The sequence below is a fragment of the Hippocampus comes genome, unplaced genomic scaffold, assembly GCF_001891065.2.
Source record: "Hippocampus comes isolate QL1 unplaced genomic scaffold, H_comes_QL1_v1.1 scaffold168, whole genome shotgun sequence".
NCBI classification, from domain to species: domain Eukaryota; kingdom Metazoa; phylum Chordata; class Actinopteri; order Syngnathiformes; family Syngnathidae; genus Hippocampus; species Hippocampus comes.
This window is the reverse complement of record NW_017805955.1, coordinates 663,944-674,312: the sequence shown is the minus strand read 5'-3', so window position 1 is coordinate 674,312 and position 10,369 is coordinate 663,944. Positions and strand designations below refer to the sequence as shown.

The 10,369-nt window shown below is 43.7% G+C and overlaps 1 protein-coding gene across 2 annotated transcripts in view; it reads right to left on the bottom strand.

The window, feature by feature from the left end:
• The window catches only part of slc25a21 (solute carrier family 25 member 21), an 81,686-nt gene extending 71,632 nt beyond the window's left edge, over positions 1–10,054 (bottom strand). The window contains exons 1-2 of one of the 2 annotated variants that reach the window (XM_019890531.1): positions 9,773–10,054; positions 9,552–9,649 (exon numbers count right to left, since the gene is read on the bottom strand). In XM_019890531.1, the coding sequence (XP_019746090.1) occupies positions 9,552–9,627 (76 nt within the window). In that variant the 5' untranslated portion in view covers positions 9,628–9,649; positions 9,773–10,054. Of the gene's footprint in view, positions 1–9,551; positions 9,659–9,772 lie in introns of both variants that reach the window. The other variant, XM_019890530.1, reaches the window with a different exon arrangement.
• Positions 10,055–10,369: the final 315 nt, after the last annotated feature.

The following is a 10,369-nucleotide window of genomic DNA, read 5'->3' as shown; positions in this document are numbered from 1 at the left end:
GTCAGAGATTTTAAAGAAGCGGCATTTCTGGAAGGGTTCAGGGAGTGGGGCGGGGGGGAGGGATGGGGGGGGCAGCTTGGAAGTCTCTCAGAATAAATGTCTGCAGCGGGGTTAATATTTATTCTTCTTTTTTTTTTTTTTTTTTTTTTTTACATTTCCATTGACATTTGTGGCTAACAGATGTTGGAGAAGCTCCCCGCACATTGAAGGGCACGTCAAGGGTGTTGAAAGAAGCCGTGCGGCGCATCCGAAAAACGATCCATCTCCGAGTTACCCTAAAACCCAACATCATCATCATCATCATCATCATCAAATTTACCGCTCAGGGTGCTACTGGGACCAGCGGAAACGCTTAGCGCGATATATCACCGCTCCCGTAATTATATTTGTGACATATTTGGACCACACGCGCCTCTAAGGGCAAAAACATTTGAATCGTCGTTAAATAGCTATGCAGCAAATGGCTGCCAATATTTGATGAGGGGCGGGGGTGGGGGGGGGGGTGATGGACTTTGAAGGACAAGTCGCAGATGTTTTGAACCTCAACGAGAGAAAATCAAAACCCAAATTATCATTTGTGCTGGAGTTTATACTTAACGCATGGGAGGAAGAAATCAATCTTCGGGCGTTTTAACGCGCATGCTTTTTTATCGTAAGAGTGAACTTTCCAAGTCAGAAAGCCTTTATGAATGGAACAAATTCTTCTGGCTGTGCGACAGAATCATGTTTTCCACTTTCATCTGAGAGGAAATTGAACTCAAGCTCACATTCTAGAACAGGGGTCGACAAACCAAAATGTTGAAAGAGCCATATTGGACCAAAATAAAAAAAAATGTATGACGCCGCAAAAAAAATACAAAACCTTATATAAGCCTTATAACGAAGGCAACGCATGCTGTGTGTTGCTATATTAGCCATATTAGCCTACGATCAAAATGACAAAGTTGGCTACAAATATACAGGGAGCCTTCATGATTAAATGTTTTTTTTTCCCCCTGCAGTGCATCCTGTAGAGAAAGCAGGGGTGCCCAACCTTTTTTTTGACGGAAGATCTACTTTTCGACCGACCCGTTACCGCACCCGCGCGCATACGAACGCGCTTACACACGCATGCCAACCGACCTTCGGCGAGAGGCATAGGACGCACTTTTGCAGCGTGTTAACGATAGTAGCTCACGGGTATCGTTTTCAAATGATTCTCTCGGCCCTCCTGAATCCCAGTTCCAATTCACCGAGTACTGGGGTGAATTGGACGTGAAACGCCACATGAAACGCCGGTTTTTGTCTTACAACGGCCACCCGCCTGGCATCCCGCCCTGCGAATCGAAACGTGTGTCGCAGGCTGTGACGCAAATCTTCGTTGACAGAAATGTTGATATTTGATATTTATTCGCCACATTTTTACAGCATTGGAAAAGGTTAAGAATGTTTGTGTCACGTTCGTCCTCCTACAGAAACCACATGAAAACAGAAAATATAGTTCTCTCCCCCATCTTTTATTATTTTAAAACATTTTTGAAAATGCTCGAAGACAGCCACTAGGGCGGCGCTAAAGAGCCGCAGGAGGCTCGAGAGGGTGCCAACTCCCGTTCTGAAACCTCAAGTTAAATTCAAGACTTTAATGGCGTCGCGGCCATCGGGAATATCAATAGATTTTCCCGATTTTGCGGCCGGTCGAACAACAACGGACGGCGATAATGTTTCGGCGCGCGACGGCCGCCGTCCGCCCCCTCTTCGATGATTACATTTCAGTGCATGACGCACTCCTCGTCGATGACTATTCCCAGGCCCGAACTTTAAGTCCCAGTACGTTCCCCGGTCATGTTGTCAAAAGTTGTTGGAGTCCATAAATGACGTCCTTCCGCTCTTAAAGAGTCCCGACTAAAACCACATCACTGTCTGGTCGATTCCACTTTTAGGATCGCCCTATGTTGCGTCTCCACACGGGTCTAGACTGAGACCAATTTGGACACCCAGGCTCCCTCATTTCTACAACAAACCTTCCGCGAGGGCGACCTTTCATTCAGTTTCTCACGGGCCGCTCTCCATCCCCGCTGGTTGCGCTGCCAGCGCGCTCTCCAGTATGTCATCCGCTTCACCGCGGCAGATCCGAAATAATCCAAAGTGTCTACAAATTTGAGCCTCCCTAATTGAAGCCTTGAGCGCGGCCACCGGGCGAGAGACAGAAAAGATTCTCCCCGGGGCACGGCGCAAGACAATATGACGTCTATCATCTTGATAGAGTTATCCCAAAAGGGGGCGGGCAGGGCTCCAGAACAGGCACAGGCTGCAACGGGAGCGTTTCCGTGTGTGTGTGCGTGTGTGTGTGTGTACTGTGCAATTCGTGTATACGTCCACACAGCAGCTCATCCAGAGCCCCGCAGAACACACACATGCACGGGGAAACTGCCATGTCATTCCGGGGTTTTCGCTTGTCCCTTCGCCTTATTGACACTACTTATTATGTTTATTTATACGTCGGCGCGCAGCACGCCGCCTTTGTAATTAGCGTATCTGAACTTTCGGGCGACGCCGTATCGAGTTGCGTTGAACAGTCGCTCCGAGCGAAGCGGCGAGGCCCACGAGGAGAGCTTCGGAGGACCGGTCGGCGGCATCCGCGGCCTGGCCGCCACATGAGGGGCCGCGGGGTTAAACGGCCAATTCGGGGGTTTTCAACATGCACGTCAAGGCTCATGAGGGACAAGCTGCCGGAGAATAAGCAGCCGCCACTTCTTCCACGCGAAGCTTCAATGCAAAAAAAAAAAAAAAAAAAAAAAAAAAAACCCGAAGAAAATAGCAGTGTTTTCTTTCTGTGCATATCCCTGGTGACGCACTCAAACTAAAAGTGCAATGTAAATACTTGAACTCATTACAACAGAATTAAAATACATTTTTGATTTCATTTGTACTTGTTTTTTTTTTTTTGTTGTTGCAAATTCTGCTTGAATTTGTGTTTAGAGCAGTTTTTATTGGTTTTAGAATTAGTTTTTTTTTTTAAATATATGGAGTGCTTGTCAGGTTTAAGATAAAAAGTCACTTCGTATTGTGTAATCAAGTCGAGCCAACTGCAATTCTCAAAGCCTTCTTCTCTCTGGAAATGCCATAATGCTGAAATAAATATGTTAAAATGAGCCCCAAAGGCTTTAATTGACAGACGAAAACACTCGAATTATAGTTATGGTTCGATACTTTTATAAATGCAAGATGTAGTTTCAATTCATTTTTTTTTGTTCTTGTAAAAGCATCTTCGTTTTTTTCCATTTTAGTTTCGGTTACTTCATTGGTTTTCATGAACGATAATAACGCACATGCATTTTGGCCACGAATTATACACGCTTCGCTATTTCATCCACAGGGAAGCCTACATACAAAATTCAAAGATGGTTAGGTATTATTTTAAAAAAAATCACAATATCTATACAGTCGGGAGCGGGAATATTTTTGGAAGCAGCTATCGTCGCCAAGCTACATGCATACGTGCGTTTAGCAGACAGGGCTGTCAACAAAAGAGGCTTGACGTCATGTACGCAGACAGTGCAGGTTCGATTCCCGGTCAGCGCGCCCAGGCCCGGACAAAACCGGGTGGGCTGCATCAGGACGGGCATCGGCTGTAAAAACTCCGCCAACCAAAGCGTTTAAGTGACTGGCTGTGGCGACCCCTGACAGAGAAATGCTCAAAGTCACTCCTTCTAGTTGAAATATAATTTACATGAATGACGGCGTCAGGTTGGAATACTGTACTGGGTCTTTTTGGATGAATGCTAAAACGAGGCAAAGCATTCTCCTGCAAATAAACATTCAGCGGACTGGACTCCATGACGCCGCCTCACTGCTGTCATGAATCATGTATTTAAAAAAAAAAATTAAGATTACACACTCGCACACAGAACCCCTCTCGCTAAACTGAGATGTTTCCATCATGTCCAGTGTGACAAGCAAGAAGACCCAGTAGTGGTCCGTGTAATGTTCTCAGAATGAAAAGAACCAGATGTTCCCATGCATGCGCGCCCTTGTGGAGCGGCTTTCATTCAAAGAGTCGACGTCCTTATCGGGCACGCTGGTCGTATGTTACAGTACTTTATCATCACAGGATCCGTCTGTAGCAGATTCACTTTTAAAAGCAAGCGGACCGAGAGAGAGAGGGGCGTTTTCTGTCAGCGCGGATGCCCATTGGACCGAGACCCCGTCCATAAAAGAACCCTCACAAAAAAAAAAAAAGAAAGAAAAGGCCCTGGTCGTGTATGTTTTCGATTTTACCCACATGAATGGCGGTCCGGTAAGAATCAACTGCATCGTGACATGCCACACTTTGAAGTGTATGAGTTCTCGTTTGACACGACACCACTGGGAGCAATTGTCTAAATCTCAAGTGGGACCGAGAAGGATCCCAAAGGGGGGGATGCCTGATACAGCTGATGGACTCGTGGGAAGAGTGCCAGCGGGCTCGCAGTTCTTGCAATATGGATGTGCTATGCACACAAAAACCTGCGAACGTTTTTTTGCATTTGTTTCTGCTATATATTATACACATTTTCATCGCTTGTACACAATACAAACTGCAATAAAATACCTTCAAATGTAAGGATTGTAAGTGATGAGAAGCAGCCATGTTTTTTTTTTTTAATGAATTTTTTAAAAAATATAAAAAGTACTTCAACCTTATAAAATGATGTCGCCGTTGGACATGGTTAGCAATGGGAAGCAACGGCTAATTACATGTTTCACCACGTTGTACTGAATTCCAATATTGAGAATGATCAAATCAACATGAAATTACAGTACCGACGGTGGCCAAAGCTCAAATGAGCCGCAAAAGAAATCTGCTCATTTTAAGTCGGAGGACCGAATGACGACGTAGCATAGTTTATCCTTTTTAGGCTTCTTTTTAATGAAGCCGTGCGTGTTCATTTGTTTAACATTCTCCGCTAATTTCTGACGACAGCGATTGTTCACATTTCCCCGGGAACTTGTAATGAGATGATAAATCTTGCGAGTTTATTATTGGACATGAAATGAGCGGTTACTCCAATAACAAGTGGCGCTTTTGATGTGGAAGACTGATGAAGATGGCGGAAGGAAAAAATAAAAAATAAAATAAAAGCGGCAATATCACGGCCATTTTGAGCCAGGCCTCAACATCGTAAAGACGCGCGCCTGTCAAAAGATGGACGACATCTTACATGGACACGTTAAGACAGTAAAAGTTCAGCTCTTCCTCATCATCGTAGGGGAGGAGGAAGAGAAAGCGCTCCACCGCTCAGGTTAAAAAAAAAAAAAAAAAAAAATCCACCTGGCTTCCAACATATGAGGTCATCCCCGTGCACATCTGTCTCCAACATGTCCGCCGGGAGTTCAATCATGGCTCGGCCAAACACGCACACGATTGTTTCTGGAAATAAATATTAGGCCTAATTCGCCCTGTGATTGGCGCTGGCGGCTTCCTGTCCGTTGAGGGGGGGGGGACACACACACACACACACACACACACACACACACACACACACACACACACACACACACACACACACACACACACAAGGGCTGATTAGTCAGTTTTGCTAATTATTGCAAATGTAGTTATCGGAATGATTTGCTTTTTTAAGTTGATTTTTTTTTTGTAGTTTCCGTAGTTCAAAGCGCATACACGCTGATGTGCACTACTTGCACTAACAACATGGCAGGAGGAACTTATTCACATAAGCCAATTAGGCGATTCGCTCGGTACACTTTGTGATTTTTCGAACCCCTTTAACGGCCCTTTTTGGGGGGGGGGGTCAAAGCAACGACGCTAGCAATTATTTTTCCTTTCCCCCATAAGTTTAATTTCCGCCAAGAAAGTCACAAAATGTTGTCTGTTCTCAAAGGAACATGGCAGGCAATTATGGAATAAATCGCTGTGAAAATACGTCGTAAAAGCAGGGATTCATCCCCATGTTGACCGGGGGTATGTACTTCCAAGTCATGCTTTACTTGTAAACCACAACATGTATTATGATTTAGATTGAAAAAAAAAAAGTGTTTTTCTTTTAAAAATAGGCACATTTGTAATGACTCAAAATTTGATGAAAGTTAAGCTGGATAAACAATGATCTGAATCTAAGATTTTTATTTTCAGGCCGGTGTTAGGTACGATGGCGGCTTAAAATGGTTGATGATATGACTGCAGCAGGATGCTCTTCAGTTGCAGACTTCATAGAAAATTCCAGGCTATGTTAGTTTAAGCGTTGTTAGTTTTTCAAGACCCTGTGACAAATATGAGCACTTGTTTTGTTTTTGCAAGCATATGGCTGTCAAGTCGTGAAGGTATTTATGAGTGCGTCCCAAAGCATCTCACCACCAACAAAACAAAGCGACTAAAATCGCACAAAGATTTGCGGTGTATAGCTACCACCATCTTGTGGACATTTGTAGAATGAAGTCAAGTCAATGCATGTTTATTTGAAACAAATAAATAAAAGTCTAGCAGATTAAAAAATGACTGAAATATGTACTAATGCTGCCTTTAGAAATGAAGAAACTAAGTAATAAAAGGAGAAATGGACTTCAAACTAAAAAGGTGAAAACCAAAAAGAGGAAGACAAAGAAACCAAAAAAATGAGCACATAGAATGCACCACTCTTCCTCTTTTGAACAACACGAAAGCTTTGTGTAAAATGCTGTCCTGCTCCTTTGGCAGTTAGGTGTTAAAAATGAACGGAAGTAAGACTGGTGGAGTTAGTATTTGAATGGAAATTCTGAGAAAGACACGGGAAGTGAGTTCGGTATTTTCACATTATATGCTAATGGTCACGAAAGGTTTGTAATTTTGCTGTTGGTCCTTTAAAGTGTATCCAATTGACATTTTTCAAATAAAACGAGGCTCAGGGAAGACTTAGCATTTGCTGTGGGCGGAGCCGGAAGAACCCACATTTAACAGGTGCCTGATCAATCAATCCGGGACTGTTGTGCACTATTACTGCTCCTGCTGTGAGGAGTATATGTCTCTGCTTTTCTTTTTTCAGTCAGCTTCTGTGTTGACATCCTTGACGTGACACGGGGGGGGGATTCAGCGCCGTTTACCCCCGCCTCCAAAAGAATAAAACAGTCAAGTAGGCGCAATGAGGCTTCGCTGATAAACGGTGCATTATCTCTGGTATGCAATGCTGCATGTTCTCACACACTTTCCAAGGCTAAAGCCAGAGCTAATGCTATGCTACATGCTAAGAATAGATGGTCTTTCACGAACTTTTACAGAACACCGCCGTAAGGTGTATTAGCTGTAGGGCAGAATTTTATGTCACTTTCTAACATTCTCAACTGTCACACAAACACAAGCTAACCGCTGCCGTGGATAAAACACTGACTAAAGTACGGGGCGGTCGATGATATGCTAACTCCTCGTGGGACATAATCCTTGATGACGGTTCGTCTTTTGGAGCAAGTGCCCAAGAGCTGCCAAAATGATGCTCGGGCATTTAAAACGCAGACAGGCTCAGAGATAGCCAGTTAACAGCCCGCCACGAGCTTCATTCATTGACTCCCGCCAGGCCCCAACTTTTTAAGCCAGACACACTCAAAGTCACCGGGATAAGAGCGTGGCATGTAAGGGTGGCGACCCCAAGTGGACAACCGTAATACCTGCAACCTCACATGCAAATCTTGTTGTTTTATCATGCAAAATCAAATCTTAGCTGATGACTCAATTTGATAATCAATAGACTAATCAGTTCTAAGAATATTCAATAGCTGAGGTCAAATATGCTTACGTCTCTTTTAACGTCACCGATTCAACAGTTATTTTGAAATAAGTGTTGCATAAAGTGCTGCTCTAAAAACTCATGAAAACTAACTGCACTTTGAAAAGCAAAAGTCAAAACAAAACAAAAAGTAACTGATGAAAAAAATCTAAAACTATTAACTTAAAAAAAAAAAAAAAAAGCCAAGGAAAAAAAAAGGTCACCCAGATTCAAGGTCTAAGATTGACTCATGTCATGCATGAATGACGGCAGTTTGTGCCACTGAAGAAAAGAAAAAACTCGGGGACATTCACCTTCAGTCTATGTTTGAATAAGGTTCAACTTTTTGCCCGCCAGGTCGAGACCGCATCCATGTACTGTACGTTATCTCTACAGCAGAAGTGCCCCCCACCCCCAACCCCACCTTGCTTCATTGCATTTGCTTCATCTCAGCGCTACCACATGTTTTCAATTTGCTGACCATGTTACGCAATATTATTTTTTTACAGGTCTTCTGGGAGGAAGCTCTGGAATTTTTGTGTGCTGGGATTCAAAAAGACGGGAAAAAGAGAACAAGATGATGCACTTGTGCTCACTTCCCGCTTAGGGTTTGGCGTGCGGATGTTTTTGAATGCCTTTGGAAGGCATGTGAGCACACTTGTGATTGCTCTACTTCTGTTTACCCTGCAGCCATACAACAATGGAACTCTGGATTGTGAAGGAATTATTGATTAGGATTAGAATTTCAACTAAATGATCATTTGTTGGTTTCATACAAAACAAAAAGAGAAGTGGAAGTGTACAGTGTACCATTGAGTTGATTTGAATGACATCCCTGTATTTGGGGTGGGGGGGCTAATGTTATCGAGTTAGTGGTACAGGGACTGAGTGGGTCGTGGCCACGTGTGTATCGTCTTGCTTCGTCACTGTGGTGAATGCATGCTATCCTGTGACAGATGCCGCTTCATTGCTTGTTAATCGATGATTGCAAGTTGCAATGTTCTCTACTGTTTTCAGCTAAAAAAAAAACATTCACCAGGGGCAATCACCTTGATGTTAAGCCTCTGGTGCACAATATGAGTGTCTGTTTGCAGAGATGAAATGAGCCGCCCCTTTGAAATTAATGATGAGAGGACAGCAACCTTATTTTATGGATGAACAGAGAGGGAAGGGGTACACGGACGCCTTATTGCTGTGGATTTTCCCCGGGAACTCCGTTTTCTTGGAGTTTGGAAGTTTACATGTTCTCCCGGTGCTTGCTTTGATTTTCTGTGTCTCCTCACTTCCTCCCACATTCCCAAAACATGTTTCTCAGGTTTATTGAAGACTGTAAGTTGGCCTTAAGTGCAAATGTGAGTGAATGCTTATTTGTCTTCACGTACGAATAATATTTAAACTACGTGTTTACTTTTAAAAGTGTCAACAAACAGGAAGTAAAGAAGACGATTTTTTTTTCAAATGTCCTCCGGGCTTCAGCAATGACATTAAGCACTTCTACCAATAAAGTTTTGTTTTTTCAATAAAACAATGGCCTCACGCATGCGCGCTGACATCAGAGCAGCGGACAGTAACGAATGGTGGCGAAAGAGGCGGAACCGGACCAGCACTATCCCGGCTTGGACACTTCATCTTCGGCATATGGACACGGACAGCACCCGCCAGAAACAAAAAAAAAGTGAACTCCAACTTTGTGCTTTTAAAATATCAACACTTTGTTGTCAAAGCGGACTTGTTACGTCAGTCCTGGTGCAAAAGGTCGCGAGGTTGAGCAAAGATAGCAAAGAACAGTTACGCAATAATAATAAAAACGTTTTGTTTTTTTTAAATCGGTCCTACCTGCGGATCCTCCTGCGATAATCTGGTGGGTGGCTTCCCGGACTATGCCGCGCGGTTTGGGGCTTGTCGTCGTCATGGTGGCCGCTTTTCCCCCCTGGCTGCTCAGTCAAGGCAAACACACGCGTAGTTAGCAACTAGCTAGCTAGCTCGCTGAATAGAGGTCCCGCGGCCCCTACTGTGACGTCACAGCCGTCACTTTTTTTTTCGGGAGGCACACTAACCCGAGTCGTGGATGTGTCGCCTCGCGTGGATCTGCTCGCAGCTCGACTTCACACACGCACACGTAGGGCGTGATGCGGGCCTGTTTAGATTTAACACCAGAACTCCTCTCGTACACTGTCGGAACCTCCTTTTGCTCCAAGCTTGCAGTTCAACTTTGGAGCCCCCCCCCCACACCCACTTCCATGCCCCCCGCCCTCTTCCAGTGATCAATACAGGACAAACATGACCACAAGATGACTTTTTGACTTCCAAAAATGTCGCTATATTATTTCAAATCGAAATGCATTAAATGGATAGATGAGTATTATGGAAGAATTGCCGTGTAGTAATTATATTGACATTTTGTAAATGTATTTTTAATGGATTTTGTTTTGTTAACAAATATAAAACTCTGAAAATATTTTAGAACAAACCATGCAACTTACTGTGGAGACCTGATAGGACAATTTGAAAATCTATCTATCTATCTATCTATCTATGTTAGATATTTTAATGTTTTTGTTTTTAAGTTTGACCTACTGTAAAAAAGCGTGCACATTACAGCTCTTACCATGCCTTGTCATATATAGCGTTGGTCAACCTCGCCCTAAATTCAT